The sequence below is a fragment of the Rhinolophus hipposideros genome (genome assembly GCF_964194185.1).
Source record: "Rhinolophus hipposideros genome assembly, chromosome: 2".
NCBI classification, from domain to species: Eukaryota; Metazoa; Chordata; class Mammalia; order Chiroptera; family Rhinolophidae; genus Rhinolophus; species Rhinolophus hipposideros.
Window position 1 is genome coordinate 73,629,390 of NC_138048.1, and position 18,593 is coordinate 73,647,982.

General features: G+C 40.4%; 1 protein-coding gene across 1 annotated transcript in view; it reads left to right on the forward strand.

Moving 5' to 3' along the window:
• The window catches only part of LRRC31 (leucine rich repeat containing 31), a 25,750-nt gene continuing 7,157 nt past the window's right edge, over nt 1-18,593 (forward strand). The window contains exons 1-8 of the mRNA XM_081074897.1: nt 1-26; nt 1,557-1,812; nt 6,829-6,972; nt 8,694-8,861; nt 11,361-11,528; nt 11,758-11,925; nt 13,024-13,191; nt 14,899-15,066. Coding sequence (XP_080931023.1) covers nt 1,623-1,812; nt 6,829-6,972; nt 8,694-8,861; nt 11,361-11,528; nt 11,758-11,925; nt 13,024-13,191; nt 14,899-15,066 — 1,174 coding nt within the window. The 5' untranslated portion in view covers nt 1-26; nt 1,557-1,622. The remainder of the gene's footprint in view (nt 27-1,556; nt 1,813-6,828; nt 6,973-8,693; nt 8,862-11,360; nt 11,529-11,757; nt 11,926-13,023; nt 13,192-14,898; nt 15,067-18,593) is intronic.

Genomic DNA, 18,593 nt, shown 5'->3' on the forward strand with positions numbered 1-18,593 from the left:
GAAACTGAGTGAAAATGACCATAGAGGTAAGTCTTGGGTAGGGGCAAAAGGAGAAGGTCCTATGGGGTGGTGGTGGAATCAGGATCGGCAGCCAGAGCTGCGGGTTGTGCTTGGATTCATGAACTAAAGGTCTTTCTTTCTTTGCCACCTAACCCACTGAGGTTCTGGTCAGCTGTGGAGCAGTGGCGTGGGGAAAATGTCCAGTGCTATTGCTGTCTCTTCCTAGGTAAATCTGAGCTGGACCCTGCTCTAATTTGAGAAGAAAATTAAGAAAAAAAACAAAAGCGATGTCGGTTTGTAATTTCTAAAATAGTACTCTAGGTGTATAGAACATTCCATCCCCCGGGAGTGAAGGTGGGTTGTGAGATCATTTTTAAGAGCCTCCATACAAAATGTTTCTGGAGCCATTCTAGAACATAGTATGACAGAAAGATCTATTTTATAGGAAGGAAGCCATGAACATTGTAATTTCAAAAATACCTATTGGGCTCTGGCCCCAAGGACAGGATGTAAATTCTATTAACAGAATCTGAAATTCCATTTACAGTCTCGTTTTTTCAGTTTAAATCTTTAACCCCCGCTTAAAATGTAAGCAAATCCCAGGAAGGATAACAGAGTGACCTTCATGAATCTTTAGCCTTAAATCACACCAGAACCTCCCCTTACTTCCACCCCTCCCACACACACATTCCTTTCTACAGGCAAACCAGAAATAACTCCTGGAGCCAACCACTAGGCTTTTTATGCCTGGAAACGGTTCAGCCTGCTGTTTTTTTTCTGCCTGGAACACTTTCCCCTCTCTTTTCTTTTAGCTAACTCCTAGTGCTTCAAAACCCAGGCAATGTCACTCCCTGCTCAAAGTCTGTTCTCCAAGGCAGGCTTAGTCCAACTGTGGGTTCCTGAGGACTTCGTCCTCTTCCTCCCTGATGGTCTTATCCACATGTAATCTTTGGTATATAGGTCTATCTTCCTATCAGGTTAAGACATGAGCTGTATCTTGTTCTTGATGGAATCTCTTGCTTCTAGAATAATATCTGGCCCGTAAGAGGTTCTGTTTGGGGAATGAATGAATTCTTTACTGTTAATGTGTTTTTAATAGGGTGGTCGTACAGGGCTGGCGTAGAAAGTAGATATGCCAAGAGAGAACGAAGCAGTATACAAAGAGGAGAGACTGGGATCACTGAAGGCAAACTCCTCTGGGTGACAGTTTTGCAAAGGTCCAGAGACAGCTGAGAGGCATGCTAAATCCTCTTTTACTACCTCTCTTAGAAGGTAACTCTCATTGACTCCTGAAATTTAACATGTATTGACCCATTTGAGGCACTTGCCAAAGTGGTGTTTCGTGACCTGTATCTCACACCATAAAATAGGGCAAAGTTAAAAACTCAAATTTGCATCTGTTACCATCTGTTGGTTCCCGGATCTTGAGTTACATCATTCTTATTTTTAGGTTAAACATTACCAGTAATAAAAACAGAAGGATATGGGGAAATAAAAACTTGTGTAGGAAAGTTCTGACTTCACCCAGGCTTGACCGAGTCTTTTTTCCTTCTCAGAAATCCTAGAGAACAGAAAACAACAGGCACACATCTTATTCAGAAAGACCCCCTTTCAACTTGACCATGAGTCAAACAAGAAAGAAAACTTCCTCAAATGAAGAAACCAAACCCCAGACTTCATTTGTCAACAAATTTCTCAGGGGCTCAAAACTCAGGTCCTCCAAAGCTGAAAGCAGGAAAGAGAGCAATGACCTTAAAACAACTGATTTCCAACCCAGCGATGAGACACAGAAGACTCCCACCTTAGACACCGGTAAACTTCTGACTGCTGTTATTTGTTTACTTTTTAGAATAATGTTTTCCCCTAAAGAGATCATTGGGCTAACCTAAACCTAATATGAGTCTCTGTTTCAACATTTATTATGTTACATAAATACTTTAAGTACATTGTTAATTTTACTTTTAAATTATCCAAAGGACTATAATACTACAGAAAGGTGTAGCGAAAATATATAATTTCCTTTCTTTCTAACACAAATGATCATTTCTACAAGATTTCTTTTCAGTCTTTTGTCCGTATGCATGTATTTACGTTCAGTTAACTGGTCAACAACCATTCACTGAGTGACTACTATGTTCCTGCTACTGTCGTTTGTGCATGTTCAAAACACAGCCAGGAAAACCAGGACCTAAATGGAAACAAAGAACCAAATGCAGATCCAGTTGCAGTGTTGATAAGTGATGTGAAGCAGCAAAGCAGGCTAGTAGAGAATGATCGGATGGAGGGCCTATTTTAGATGGGGTTGAAGGAAAAGAGTCTCATGTGGTAGCGTTGGAGCAGAGATCTGAATAAAGTCACCCGTGTAGAACGAATGAATAAAGCCCGCCACATAAGTGTGTGTGGGCATAGCTTTCCAGACAAAGGGAACTGTAAATGCAAACGCCCCACATGAGACTGAGCCTGGAGTATCTGAGAGGGAGCCAGGAGGTCTGGAATGTGACAGATGAGGAGAGGAAGAGAGCAATAGGACACAAGTCAGCGACATCACCGGAGGCCAGGACAGGCACCTTTTGTAGACACATTAATTTACAAATCCCTTTTGAGCTTACATAGAGCAGTGATGCTACTTCTGTACATACTATTGTGCTGTTCCATTCCCACATTGCTTCATGATGGTCCTAAGAATAATTTTAACTGCTGCATAATATTCCATTGTATGTATATATCATAATTATTTAATAAGTCTTTTTCTTTTTTTGCCCCTCAGTGAATATCTTTGGCTTTCTCTCTTCCTTATTCCCTGTTTCATGGTATTTCAGCTTTTCTTTTTAGTGTAAATTCCCAGAACAGAGATTACAAATTCAAGGGTTATGAAAATAAAAAGTGCCAAATCTCCCTCCAAAGTTACATGCCATATACAAGGCCATCAATATATTATCTATTAGATTAAATGTATTTTTAAAACATTTAAAACTTTTTATGCGAACAGACAAAAGTAGATAGAATAGTATGAGTCCCCATGATCACATCTCTCTAACAATTATTAACCCATGGCCAATCTTGTTTCATTTATACCTACCCTCATTTCCATCACATTATTTGCATTAAACACCAAAAATAATATCATGTTACCTGTAAGTAGATTAAATGTATTTTAAATATATTTTTTGTAAATAGAAAGTGAAAATGTACCTTTAAAGGTAGACAATCTCTATAAGAAAATTGTTACTATTTGTTCTAAAGTCTGCTTTGGAACTTCAGGAATGTGGTTAATGAATACCTGTAATGATGATTGAATTAAAAGTGCAAGATCAGGCAGCTGGCTATCCCTGCTGGGCAACATTGGCTGCTCAAGCCATTACTGGCTTTTCTATTTCCATTTTTCTCAAAAGTTAGTGGCTCCTGGTGTCGTGTTAATGCTGGGACCTGGTTCTTCCCCTCTGTTACTATTCTGGCTCTCGTTATCTCATGCCTGGACCACTGCGACATCTTCCTAACTGGTTTCTCCTCTTCTAGTCTTGTTCACTTGCTAACCTGTCCTCCACACTGCCACCACATGTGTTGTCTCTCACCTGCTTAAAATCCTTTACTGAGTCCCTCTTGCCTTGAAGAGAAAGTCTACACTCCCGAGCACAGTCTTCAGGGCATGCATGATCCATTGGATATCTCTTCATGACTTTTGCCTTCCCGCTCACATTCACCTCACGTTCATCCTCTACTGACATTCTCACTTACTTGCAGTTTCCTAAACTGACCACATTCTCCAAGTGGTTCCCTACGCCTAGAAAAACCTTCCTTTGTGTCCCCATCCTCCCTTTGCACCCCTCTACTATTTATCCCTCCCTCACATGCCTCCACGTGGCTAACTCTCACTCATTCTTTAAGGTGAAATTCATGCACCACTTTCTCTTGAAAGCTTGCCAAGACCCACCGATCAGACCAGAGGAACTTCCTGTCAGTACGGTGTGCTGCCATGCACAGTCTGCACACCTCGACCATTGTGCTTCTCCTCTGTGTCGTGACCATGGCTTTCCTGTCTGTCTCTTCCATCAGACAGGAAGCTCCTTGCAAACAGGAACTTGATATCTTGGTTCCCCGTATAGCACCATCCAAGTTACAAACATGTAAGGATGATTTAGGAAAGCATTGGGATCCCTGGTCATAAACAACAGAAACCAACCCTTCCAGATTTAAGTTGGAAAAGAACTTAATGAGTAGCTACTGTTTAGTTCACAGAATTGCCTGGAGAAGCAAGAGCTTGGTTCTTCAGTGATAAAGCAGCCAGGAAAAGGCCCAAATCATTCCACAGAACTGATCATGTGTGATCACAGAGCCTTCCCACCTCAGCCAACCTGTAGCAGCTCGGACTCATGGGTTTTATATATTGAGCTGTGACATAAGACATCCTTCAAAGAAAGGGTTTCATAGACTTATAAAAACTGAAATACACAGTCTGGGAGGAGATATCCCGGGGTCTCATGAATTGGTACCCATATTTATACATAGATTTTTTTTTTGATAAAGATTTATTATGTAGGTTTATTTTGGTAATTGAAAAACTATATTAAGTTAATATTTATTCATTCATTCAATTATTTGTTCATTCAACAAATATTTACCAAGCACCTGTCATGTAGACGGCACTGCGGAGTCCCACCTCCCTGGATGGCCCCAGTAAATTTAAGTCACTATACTCCTGAGAAAGGAACCAGGCAGGAATTATAGTATTCATTTTATTGATGCATAAACCAAGGCTCAGAGAATTAAGTGACTTACTCACCTGAGGGACCCATGATTTCAACCAGGTCTTCCAATTGTGCTGTCTTGGACTTGCCAATCATATCAAACATTACAGAGCACCCAAATAGAATGTAATTTGAGAAGAGATTTCTGAGTCTGTCAATTGGTAGCTGATTGTTGGTGACTTTTGAGAAAAAATTTATTTGGATAGGTAAGTATGGCAACCAGAATGTGGAAGGTTAATTGGTAAATGTGATGAAGAAGTGGGGCGGGGAGCAAGTTCAAACAACTTTTTCCAAATACTTGACAGTAAAGAAAATGATTGATGATGCAGTGGCTTAAGGAGAAAACAAAGAAAAAGATTTGGTGGGGCTGGAATTTGAGCATGATTGTAGGCTGAACTTTTGGAGATAAGAAGCTTAAAAACACAAGAGAAAACACAATAAGATGTCATGCAGAGAAATTTTTTTAAACACAAAAATTTTAAAACCTACACATAAGGGGCTTTGGAGCATACTGCTCTGGGTTCAAATTCTGACTTGGCGCCTTAACAATTAACAGGCTCTCTGAGTCTCTGTTTCCGAATCTATGCAGTAGTGTAATTGTGACTCCTCAAGTTTACACAAAATGTTCTGTACTCACTGGCGAGTAAGGGGCAGTCCCTCCTCATCTCCCACCCACAACACTCCCAAAATTAGCGTTGCCACATAAAATAAGTGAAATTTTTGGGACATACTTTAACTAAACAATTCCTTGTTTACCCGAAGTTTAAATTTAATTGGATGTGCTGTTCCTGTTTTTCCTAGATCTGGCAACCCTACCCAAAATAAAATATCTTGTATTCAATGTGCCATGATAAAAATTGAAGTCCAGAATGAAGAGGTAAAATGGGGGTGGTGCTGCCTCCTACTGGTGGAATGTGGCAACACCAATCATCCCAGTAAAGATGTACACCCCACGGATGGTTTTTGTAAAAATAGCAAGTCACAAGGCACCCTGTGGAGGAGAGGTGGAGTTTTTTTATTATCCTGCTAATATTTTAGTTTGAATTTATTACTACAGTCATTCCACTATCTTTTAATTTTCATGTATATAAATACATGTATTAGCTATGTGGTTTTATACATTTTTGTCAAGGTACTAGGACATTATTGTACATTTATAACTTATGTTTTCCTATTGGATGCCAGCATACTCTTTGTATATTTAAAATTTTACGTTTCCACTTACAAAACCTCTTTAATGTCACTGTCAATACATGCATATATATTTTTTTCTTACAAAAGTATGGTGCGTTTTATGTGTCACATGCTGGCACAAACATTATTAGGTAAAGCACTGGTACATAACAGGTGCTCAATAAAATTATAGGGGTTTTTAAAAATTATTTGAATGACATCATGTTGGTATAGCGTTACTACAGAGGAACTAGGTGAGGGTGCCACACAAGTGGCCGCTAATAACAAGAGGACACATGAGACTCTCTGAATGGATTCTCCAGCAGGCGTTGAGAGAACACAAAAGGGGTGCAGCCACTACTCTCTCGGGATTTGTCAAGTGAATGAATAGTCCAGGAAATGAGCAGCAAGTGGCTGTAGCTCATCCACAGTGATAGCAATGCTCCCCCTTCTTCACCTACTCAGTTAGGAGGCAAACACCTGTGCTTCCACACCCTCCACCCGCCCGCCCGCGGGCCAGCAGCTGCATCCACCAGAGCCATCTCTGCTCCCTTCCGGCCACACTCCTTGTGTTAACCGCTGTGCTAACAAGTTTACCTCTTGGTCAGGAACACAATGCCATCTCAATGCTGAGAAGCCCCAGTCAGACCATGAAAGAAAAACCATCGAGTTCCTCAGGCTCCTTTGTAAGAAAAGGATCACGGGAATGGCCGGGGTAGAGCCCCTGGAGGCAGGAACAGAGATTTTGTCCCTGGTAAATGCTTTCCTTTCTCAGTTGAGGTTTCCCAAGGGACCAGTTCAGGGTGGTTGTCAATCTTCTCATGTTTTTTTTTTGTTTGTTTTTTGTGATCATTATGCATTTTTAATACTATCTGTCATTAACAGCAAATTCTTCTTTGTTATAATCTAGCGAAGCCTCTCACTTCAGAAATGGAATTGGGACCCAGGTTGGAGAAAAATGAGCAGTTCCTGCAGAAGCTGGGCAAAAAGGCTGTCGACAAGTGTCTAGATCTGAACAACTGCAGATTATCAACAGCAGATGTGCGGGAAATGGGTGTGTATGCAGCTGACTTCGCATTAAGGAACACAGAGCCGTAAGGTTGAGACGAGCAAGCAAAACACACTCATTACTTATTCGGTAACCCGAGGTTTGCAGGGTGGCCCCAGACACCTCAGGAACAGCAGCTGCACCAATAATATTTTTTAAACAAGTTTATTCATCCTTTCCCCACTTTCCAAGATTTGAGCTGAGTTTAGGAGGAAGAGTCATTAGTTTGTTTGTCCTGAGCAATTTTACCTTTCTACTGATTGCCTCTTGCTCCCTGAAAAACATCTGTTCTTACATAGGCTATAAACTCATTAAACTCAGCCATAAAACTGTAGCTTCTTGGGAATTTTAAGGATGTTGTGTTGTTTATCTGTGGAATGAATAATATAACTACCAGCAATGATTGCTTATACCTTTTTGTACACAAAAGTATCACTACCCTTTGTTACACCTAAGCAGGAGTTTAATTGTGAAGAACCCCCAGCCCACACCACCACGTCACCTTTGTGCCTCACTTTTTCTCAGATACTTTAAGCCTTTAAACAAATAAGACGTGTCTACCAACAGAAAGCAATCAAAAAACTGTATTTTGAATGAGGGGAACTTGACTATTTTCATTAAAATCCCTGCCATTATATTTTGGACAATTCTCTGATGGGGAACTCTCAGCATGCCTGTGGTTCTGAAATCTCTGTGTCAGAATCACTTGCCGAGCTGATGGAAGCGCAGGTACTTGAGTCCAACCCAAATCCCTTGAATCGGAATCTCTGAGAATGGGCCCCAGGAACCCTGGTGTTTTTTTTTTAATCCTTCTTAATGTGTTCAATAGACTTATACTTTGTCAAGTTAGGATTATGGTGAAAAAGATGCAATTGTTAACGTGCTTTGAATGCTAGTGAGAAGAAAACAATTTTTCACTCCTAAGCAAGGCCTCAGAATTTTGGAAGGCCTGGAGTTGCTGTGCCTGTAACTAACTGACTGCTGTTTTCTGACTGCTGTCACCATTTTAACATTCAAGATAGATATTTAAAAGCAAAGACGCCTTATGCTCTCTATGTTGGCATTTCCACTCTCACGTCTCGTTGCTGCAGGAGATAAAGATGGCCTTTATCTCCTGTGGGAGAATCTTTTTCACAGAGAAGAACTTCACTTGTAATGATCAATGGCAGAGACTCAGAGAAAGTTCCAATCAGGCTTTGTGCCTGTCTAAACCTCCACATGTTGGTCCATTTAAGTATAACAGGAGCTTTTTAAGGTGGTGATACCCAAGTAATCCAGATTAAAGTAAAAGGTAACAGGCAGCCTCAATTTCAGCAATCCTGACGCATCAGCCGGAGGAGCCAATAGGATGACAGGTGATGAACCTCGGAGGGTTTTGCAAAATAAAAGCACTAGATACACTTTACAATGACAGTAATCATGGGGTTACCACTCCCATGACAATGAAGGAAGTCCTATGAAATCTTATGGAGACACCACTGCATTTTCAGAATGGAGTTCTTTGGCAGAATTGGAAAACCACCCCAAGAAATAGAAAATAGAACTGTCGCAGTCTCTCTAATCACAAGGCTGAGAGATCCTTGCTTTGCTGAAAGTCCACATACCTATTTGCCCCTCTATCCTCTTACAGTGCAAAACTGTATCTTGTGCGTTTAGGCAATGAATCCTATTTACTACACATCACAAATTACATATGCAAATCTGTATTTTCTTTTGTTCGTGTCTAGTTGCTTTGCTGCCTTCTCTCCCAGACTTGGAAAAACTGGATATTTCCTGGAATGATTTTGTAGGTGGAACCATCCAGTCAATCACCGAGCAAATACATCTTGTCTGCAAGTTAAAAAGCCTGAGGCTGGGTAGTTGCAGACTTACCACAGATGATGTTCGAGCACTGGGTATGATGAATGCTTCCCATGAAAGACTTCACTTACAGCACCTTTGCAGCCCAACTCTCAAGGGCAAACCATCTGGGTCACCGCCCCTTTGGGTGCTCATGGATAAGAGTACTGCACACAAAACAATGTGGTGTGGAGCAGGAAGGAGCACAATTTCTCAAGAGCTTTGTAACCTGTACCCAGCACTGTGCTAAGCCCTGGCACAGAGAAGGGAACAGAACTGACCAGGAGCCTGCTCTCAGGAAGTTTAAATGGAGAGAGTGCAAAACTTGCTCACTCTGGGTTTGTTAACCTCTTTCGTAAAATAGAGGAGTTGAGGTAGATAATGATTAAGTTCTTTTCCAGTTCCAAAATAATCTATGGTTTTCTACTCCCGTGTAAAATAATGATCAAAACTATTTTTCAACTAAAGGGAATGGTTTAAATGGAAATAGAACCTCAATTAAGTTAGTTTATAGGCCGAACATAAAATAACACTGAACATAAGATAGAATTTGTCATGCTACTAACCCAACAGCTTTACTAAAATGCTTGCTGGTTTTAGATGTCATTAATACTTTTTTGTTCTTTTGATCTGAAGTTTCTTTCGATGACATATTTTGATCATTTACATCTCTGCAGAAATTTCTGAAAAAAACAACATAATTCGTGCTAAATGTCTTCTCTGTAAAAGTCCAAGATAGTACAATTAGAAGACATGGTTGAAATCCAAATGACCTTCCATAGAAAATGGGGGCCAGCTAATGATCCCAGGCCCACCCTTCTTATAGCTGAGGAAAACATATATCTTAGAGCTGGCCAGATCCTGGTTCGAATCCTAGTCCCACTTCTAACTAGCTTTGTGACTGTGGACAACTTACTGAAACTTTCTGAGCCTCAGGTTTCTAACCTTTGAAATGGGGGTGATATCCACCTCCAAAAATTGTTGTGAGGATTAAATAATTTCTGTAAATCACCTACCACATAACTAGCACATAATAGGTGCTCAGTAATTGATAGTTCCTCTTTTCCCTATTCCCTCATCCAAAATTACCTTTCTGTGTTTTCACTTGAGCAATTTAGCCCCACTGGTTAACAGCTGGTTATTGTGTAGCAGAGTCACAAATTTAACACACAGTTACTCAGGCATGAAAAGAAAATGTAGTTTCTTTATTTTTTTTGATTAATCTTTTTTATGATCCTCTATCCTTAGGAAACCAGGAAATGGAATGTCTGCCCTGGGACCCACTCCAAACTTATCTGGTCCAGAAGAGACTGTGCACCTTTGTCACTCTGATGTCTTGTGTCCTTTTTCCCTCTCCCAGAGTCTTTTTGTCTCTCTGGAAGAATTTCTGCATCTTCTCATTTCAGAGGAGCTTTCTTTAGCCTTCGAGGCAGATGGGGTATAGGGATAATAAATGGTGTACTGATGGAAAACATCAATCAGGAGGTATTTCCACATTATTACACTTGTTACAATTGCTTTGTGCATTACGGCAAATGCATAGCCCTCCAGTACCATGAGCACTGCAGACATAGCTAATCAGTCTTATACTCTTTCTTCCTGTTCCTGGAGGGGACACTTCATGGCTATAGAAAGCCACCCCCAATTGACTGGTGATGAACACCTGTGCTGGGAGAATGCTTATATTAACACGGGGCTCCTGGACTCCTAAAACCTTAATCCATACAATGAATAACCACTGGTTGGAGTCCAAGCTCAGAGGCTTCTGGATGAAGGGGACTGTCCAGCACTCTTGTTTGGTGTTAAGATTGAATCTGCACATTGGAAAGTATATTTTCTGTGTATGGCTCCCCATCCTGTTCTCCCCAAGGCAGTGAAAATCATTCCTAAGGCTGATCTCCCCCGTCACCTCCCCTGTTTTTGCCCAGCCTCCTTTCTGTAGCCCGTGGATGCTTTCCTGTGTGAAATGACTTCAGAAATGTCAACTTTTCCTTCTTTCTCACTGCAGCCTCCTCTACCCCCAAAGTCTTCATGGCTGTTACGAGCTGCTAGTGCCTGATGCTCTATTATTAGTTCTTCTCTGCACTGGTCAGTTCAGTTGTATGTGACATTCTTGACATCAAAATGAGCTTTACCCCTGTGGGGGCCAGAGCCTGGCTTTGCCTCATTTCTACCTCTGGCTAAGCTTCTCGGCAATGCCACTCCCGGAGAGGGTAGATGAGAGAAAGTAGATGGACTAATCAAATGTTTACTACCACAAAAACTCAGTAAAACCACCCTACTGACAGGTGGATTTTTTTTTACAATAAATTTTTACAATAATTATACGTAAGCATAGCTTCAGACCTTTGGAGGGACTAGATACGTTGTGCCTGTAAATACAAGGCTCCCCCTGCTGGGAGCAGGTGGAAACTGGGTCCTTTTCTTCTCTGTTCCTTGGCACCTAACCAGTACCTGGCCAAGCTTCCAGTCTCCATAAATAATGGTTGGACTGGTTTTGAAAAGAACTCCCTGCTTGCGGACTAGTGATCAATCTTTGGGCCATTTTGTAACAGGAGAAGCACTTAAAGCAATACCTGAACTTGAAGAGCTGAATTTGTCCTGGAACAGTAAAGTGGGAGGAAACTTGCCTCTGATCCTCCAGAATTTACAAGAAGGAAGCAAGATTCAAACGCTGGAACTTGTGGATTGTGCCCTCACATCAGAAGATGGGGTGTTTGTGGGTAAGTGAAGTTTGGAACAGTCCTTTCCAGAAAAATAAATACAAAAATGCCCATGATTGGATAGCTTGAGAGTCAGAGTTGGCTGTTTTCTCTTACCCTGAATTGAAAAAGTGACTCACTCACTCCATCCCAGGTCACACGAGGCTGCACTTCTCTCCTGCCTGCCCCAGCTTGCACACCCTGTATTTGTACTGAGTTGCTCTTTTTGTTCTGATTCTCTTCCTTCCAGGTCAGTTGTTACCTATGCTGCAAAGTCTTGAAGTACTTGATCTTTCCATCAACAGAAACATCGGTGGCAGTCTAAACAGTATTGCTCAGGGATTAAAAAGTACCTCAAATCTGAAAGTATTGAAGTTACATTCATGTGGATTATCACAAAAGAGTGTCAAAGTATTGGGTGAGTTAGCAATGACTGAAGTTTATGTATATGTACATATATATATATACACCATGTTTCCCCCAAAATAAGACCTAGCTGGACCATCAGCTCTAATGCATCTTTTGGAGCAAAAATTAATATAAGACCCGGTCTTATTTTACTATAAGTAAAATTTACTTATAGTAAAATAAGTTTATTACTATAAACTTATTTTTATAGTAAAATAAGACCGGGTCTTTATAATATAATATAATATAATACTGGATCTTATATTAATCTTTGCTCCAAAAGACACATTAGAGCTGATTGTCCGGCTAGGTCTTATTTTCGGGGAAACACGGTATAAACTTACTTTATATGTAATTTTATTTTATAATTGTATATACAATTATTTTATATTTAATTTTTTAAACTGTTAGGAAATACAACAGAATGTAAATAGTAGTTATGTTGGGGAATAAGATTATAAGTAGTTTGTATCTTCGTTATGTGTTATTATTTTCTTTTACAGTGAGCATATACTTCCATGATTACAAAATAACTTTTTAAAATGGCTGAATTGGAAAAGACCAGGATATTTTAGGTCTGAGATAGATACTCGGCAAAATAAAAGTTTGTGCTATTAACGCTCTCCATTTTTCTCTTACTTTTGACAATATCAGCATTATGTTATGCTCAGTAGTAGGAAGGACTTGTACTGATAAAAACAATGGCTTCAGTGGCATCTGTAGTTAAAACTTATTTCCCTGTATAAAGCATCCACAGTAAGGGAGACTATGAAACGAAATTGTGTTTTTCCCTTCAATTTACAGAGCCTGTAATATCCTTCTCACTGGCAGTTTGAGTTAATCTAGAATTCTATGAAAACACCAAAGCTCAAGTGTAGTAAGAGAACCATCCATGGCTGGATACCTGTCAAAACTTTTCTCTGTTTGAAGCCATGTCAGGTCCAAAGAGGACTAGATGGTAGGAAGTCTACAGTTATTCCTCCCTCCTGGCTTTTGTAAACATGGTGTATTTTCTCAGCCTCCCTTCTGCACCCCTGCCCCCTCCCCGGCTCCAGGCTTTCCTATCATCTGGTAATATGTCAGAGAGGGATTTGTACTTTCCTTGTAGATGCTGCTTTTAAATACTTGGGGGAGCTGAGGAACCTTGACCTTTCCTGCAACAAGGAGCTAGGTGGAGGTTTTGAAGACTCACCAGCTCAGTTGGCCACGTTGGAGCACCTGGAAGTCCTGGATCTTCACCGGTGCTCACTAACGGCGGGCGATGTGATGTCGCTGAGTAGGTGCTGCGGGGCTGGGCAGAGTTTGGGAGCTTTGGCATATGTTTGGAAACGTGGCAAATTGAAGATGTGCCCTTAAACTCACTGTTTATGAAATTACTGGGAGGATCAGATCAGAACAGTTCTGTGAATGGTATTAAGTGGCCGGTACATGGGAGTGAGTCTGAATTCCTCCTGCACACATCTATAAATGATCAATGTGGCCCTTGAAGGAGAAATTTTTTAATGTATGCTGCTGTTCAGAAATGAATCTGTTGGTGTCACAAAGTTTATTACAAACAGGGATGTAGAGAGAAAACTAGTATGAAAGGTGTTGAGGCTTTCTGACTAATAAGTGGAGTTGAGCCACTTAGATACAAATGAAGGTGCACAAGAAGTCAGTTGGGGTGGGTGCTTAACAGGTGTACATTAAACCTTTGGGTGACTACACTTTCTACCCCAGATGTAGTCCTGTAATGACAATAACATGAAATGTATAAATGCAGTTTCCCATAACAAACAGCAAGCATAGCCTTGAGATTAAGGGTTTTATTCCGTCTGTAGCCACAAAGAACCATCAAAATACATTCGGAATCTGATCATGGCTCACCATTTCGACCTCTACTACCCTGGCTCAGGCCACGGTCATCTCACGCCTAGATTATCCGCCTAGATTATCGCGACAGTCCAAACGGGCGCCCTCTTCCTCTATCACTCTGACGTCATTCTCTCCCCGTTCCTCTCATTGACGCCACTCTGGCCACACCTTCTGTGCCAATCCTCCCGCATACCAGCCCTGCTCTGTCCCTTGGCCCTGTGCCCTTGAGCTCTCTCCAGACCATGTGCTCCTTCCTGATAGGAGTGCATCTCCTTCAGCATCTCTCCTTCGCTCAAGCACAGGGGCTGGCACAGAGTTGGTACCCAGTAAGTAAATGGTTGTTGAATATGCTATTGAATGACTCAATGGCCAAGAATGAAAAGAATTTTTAAGTTGTCTTTAGTACAGTTTGGGGAAGAAAACAGTAAAATATGTTTTTAGGTCTAACATCTGTCTATTAGACCTGCTAAGTTATTTCTTAGGCTCTTATTCCTTAATTTGTGAAAATGAGAAGTGTTCAAGCTGTTCATGAAGATTTTAAAGTAACAAAACAATCCCTTTTTGAGCTCCAGGTAGAGTTTTATTGGGGTATCATTAGCCCCTTTATTTATGAGTGTCATACCCAGGGGACACACTCCTGAGTCATCAGTCCACCAGATTCCAAATAATGAATTTCCCTTGGTACAACTGAATAACATGAAGATTAAGCTGCTAGAGGACCTCAGTTGTTACCACTGGTATAATAGCGGAATTAGCCTCTCATCAACATTCACAGCCACCAACACGGGTGAATCGTCCTGGAAAGCTAATGATTATTTAATAACTAGCAAATTGCACTGTTTTCCTTCTGCTTAATTTTGAAAAGATGGAAATGAAAATACATCCTGTTGATGTATTATGTATTAAGTACATAATATCTTATGATGTCATGTAATTAAACATTCTTCTGTCTGCTTATTCTAGATAGTGAAAGGGCTGGTTTCTGTGGTGTGTAAGACTGTGTAAGGGAGGGCAGGGCTCAGACTGGGGAGAGCTGAGCTTACCAATCAAGAACATAGTGGGAACCAAACACCCAGAAGACTCTTTGTGAGATGGTGCCTAAAATATGTCACTGTTATTATTTTAACAGCCCAGGTTATCCCTTTACTCTCGAATCTTCAAGAACTGGATTTGTCCACCAACAAAAACATGGGCAGCTCTTCTGAAAACCTACTCAGCAGGCTCCGATTTTTACCGGCATTGAAGTCATTACTAATCAACAATTGTGCTTTGGAAAGGGAGACTTTTACTGCCCTCGGTAAGAGAATTCCCCAGGAGGCCACAGTACAGTAACACCTGAGGTGGGGTTGGGGGGCGGGGTCTCTCTTTCCCTACATGTCAGTTTCTTTCCAAGACTCAGCCATAGGCAAAGTTGAGAAGTACAAATTTGTCTTCTTTGCAGGAAATATGCTTTTGTAAAAGTGACCTTCTGAAGGGCACATAAATGACTGGCATTTGCACATTGAGCATTTAAAATTTAAAGTGTATATAACCAACTCTGGAGAACCACGTTTATGGTAACTTGTAATTTCAATAAGGCACCAATATAAATTGGGATTGCTGTCTGATGGGAAAAGGGAGGCAATTACTAGTGTGTAAGCCTAGCATCTACTTCCCAACAGGATTTGTTGTTCACTCAGGGCTCTGGGAATGCCTGAAGGTCATGGATACAGCCCAACTTACATCAAGGGTCTAATGAATTTGACGTTTCTGCCTATTCAGGGGCAAAAGCATTGCCAGCGAGTAGAGAGAGTCTTTTTGAGGCAAAGGGATTTTGCAGTGTTTCCTCAAATATACTATCCAGGCAACCAGCACTTTGGGCAGACGGTACCTTGTGATGGGGGAGGTCCCCCATACTACGTTCAACGATTCACTAGAAGGACTCACAGATCTCTGCATATAATCATACCACTTTTGAGATTACAATGAAAAGATAAAAAGCAAAATCAGCAAAGGGAATGGTGCATGGGCAAAGTCTGGGGGCAACCAAACCCAAGTTTCCAAAAGTCCTCTCCCAGTAGAATCACACAGGACACACTCCATTCCTCCAAGAAGTTGTGATGATGTGTGTGAAATACTGTCTACTGGGGCAATTCCCTGCACCTTTAAGTCCAGGATTTTTATTGGGGTTGATCACACAGTCACCCTCTGCCTAGCACATACCAAAATTCCAGACTCACAGAAAGAAAGCTGACGTTCAGCATAAATTATTTGTACACAAACACTTCAGACACAGTGAACCACCCTTATTCAGGGAATGGTGGGAACACTTCCAAATTCCAATTTCCCAAATGTCACCGAAGGGTCAACCTTGCAAGTCAGCCTTTCTAAGGAGAGCAGTCTCAGGCCTGGTAGGTTAACTCTTTTTCACACATCTGCATAAGACTAGAGTGGTTGGATTCTGGTACTTCCTGGATTATGATGAAAACAGTCCTTCCCTCTAACCTCCCAAGTGTTGTCATTTGACACTTCCTTAAAAATTGTACTATGGACCAGACAAGGGCTGTTATTAATGAAATAAATGTAGTCTATAATAAGTAGCTATTTATTAATATCTATTGATAGAAATAAATGCATATAATTTATCCCAAATTCTAAGAACTATATATTTAAGGTACTCTTGTGCCCATTTTCAGCCCAAATGTTTTTTTCAGCCCACAAATGTTTCAGCCCCAAATGTTTTTTTCAGCCCACAAATGTTTTTTTCAGTCTTTGTCACGTATTGCTCCCAGCTTTGCTCATCTCATTGTCCACACGTCTCATCTCATTGTCCACACGTCTGGATGACACAAAGTTGCAGATATGTACCTTTCAGATCAGGAGTTCTTAATGTGAAGACCATGGACCACCCCCCACGCAGGTCAATCTGTAGTTAATTTATAGTTATACTTGGGGAAGGGGGCTGTGAACTCCCTAAAATTGATTGCAATTATTTTGTGGGGGGAGTGCATGGTACCTTTCCTGGCTCCAACGTACGTGGAATCAGGTTGTCTGAAATCAAATCCTGGCACTGGTTCTTGAGACCTGAGGTACTGAACATCTCTGTGCTTTGGTTTCCTTGCCAGGAAAATGTGAAATGAAATACTAATATCCTACCTCATAGGGTGTATGGATTAAATAGGTTAATGCACGTAAAGTTCATGGAAAGATGCCTGGCACATAGTAAATGTCCAATAAATGTTGGTTGTTGATATTATTATGGGGAGAGAGTCTATAAATTCCATTTAAAAAATATATTGGATCTTATCACTACCCAGTGGCTGTCCGTAACACCTATGGTGAAATTCAAATTCCTTCATGTGGTCTAAAAGGCCCAGATGATCTGGCCCCAGAAACTCTCAGCCACTCTCCCCCTTGCTCCCTGAATTCAGCCTTAGTTGATTTCTTTCAGTTCCTTCATATCACCAAGCTCTTTCCTGCCTCTATGCCTTCTTCTTCCCTGGCATTCACTATGCCACCCCCCCCCATTCTTTCCTGAGGAGCCCTGACTTCAGGTCTCAGTGTAAACATCCCCTTCTAAAACACCTCCTTCTAAGACTTTAGAAGCCCCTGTATCTTCTTTACAGCCTTTATCAAAATTTATAATTATGTGTTTATTTGTGTGGTTTTTTAATGTCCATATTTCTCTCAGACTGTAACCTTCTTCAGGGCAAAGACTGTATTTATTCTTCACTGCATATCCAGAGCGCTTTTTAGGTATTTCGACATATTAGTTAAGTACGTAAGTAAATGCATAGCTAGACAGATTAACTTCTCAAAGGGGTCTGTAATCTTTAAAATGGTTAGGTAAACACACAAGCACACACCACCACCACCACCACCACCATATATTCCATTGCTCAGACTAATGTTCAGTTAGAAAAGTTCCACAAAAAATAAATTTGGGGACAATATAATGTTTCATAGATTTACTTCCTAGTTGGAAAATATTGAATATTTTTTTAGAAAATTGGGTTTTTAATTTTGCGTCTTCTGTCATCAGAAGACACAGCTCTTTCCAATTATAGCTGTACAATCAATGGATCAATCATAATCAAGTAGGTATTACACTAAATTACATCATCTAACAAAAATCTATCATTCAATCTGAATTAAAAAGTAAGTCAAGTAAATATATATTTCTCTACATCATTTTTAGAAGGAAAAAAAGTTCCATTTGTTATTGACAGGTCTCTGTACCAAATGACTGGAAGGGGTTTTCTTATTAGATATTATAAAAGAATATATATTTGCCCTTGAATATATTTTGTTCTTTAGAAAGAAGGCAGAGTAACTTAAAGTGTAATTAACTACTATACCTTGTGAATTAGTTGTTCTGATTAATTTTAATGTTAGGGGAAACTGAGAATTAAGCAGAAAAATATTTTAATTTCCTTTTAGACAACTTTCCAAACTATAATATTTCTTTTTGTCTCTGTGACTACAGTTAAGTAAACACAAATATATTTTTGTGTCTTAGTCCTAGAGAGGTTTGGTCCTAATCTCTGAATTACAGCAGTTGACTATACAGTGGAATATGTAAAAGTGGGACATACTCTGGAAATCTTGACTAGCTGTCCAAACTCTTTTCCTCTTCTTCTTAAATGTGAAAGAAAGAAGTCCCAGTTGATAGTGAATTCCATTTCATCAAGTTTTACTTTTCTAAGGTTTCTGACATTTCTCCCAAATAGAAACATAAATTGAGGCCATGAATTTCAAGCAGGAGAAAAACGGTCCCAATCTCAGTTATGTCAGTACATTGCCCTAGGCTAGGTTCCCCAAATTCAAAGCTTATGACCTCTAACG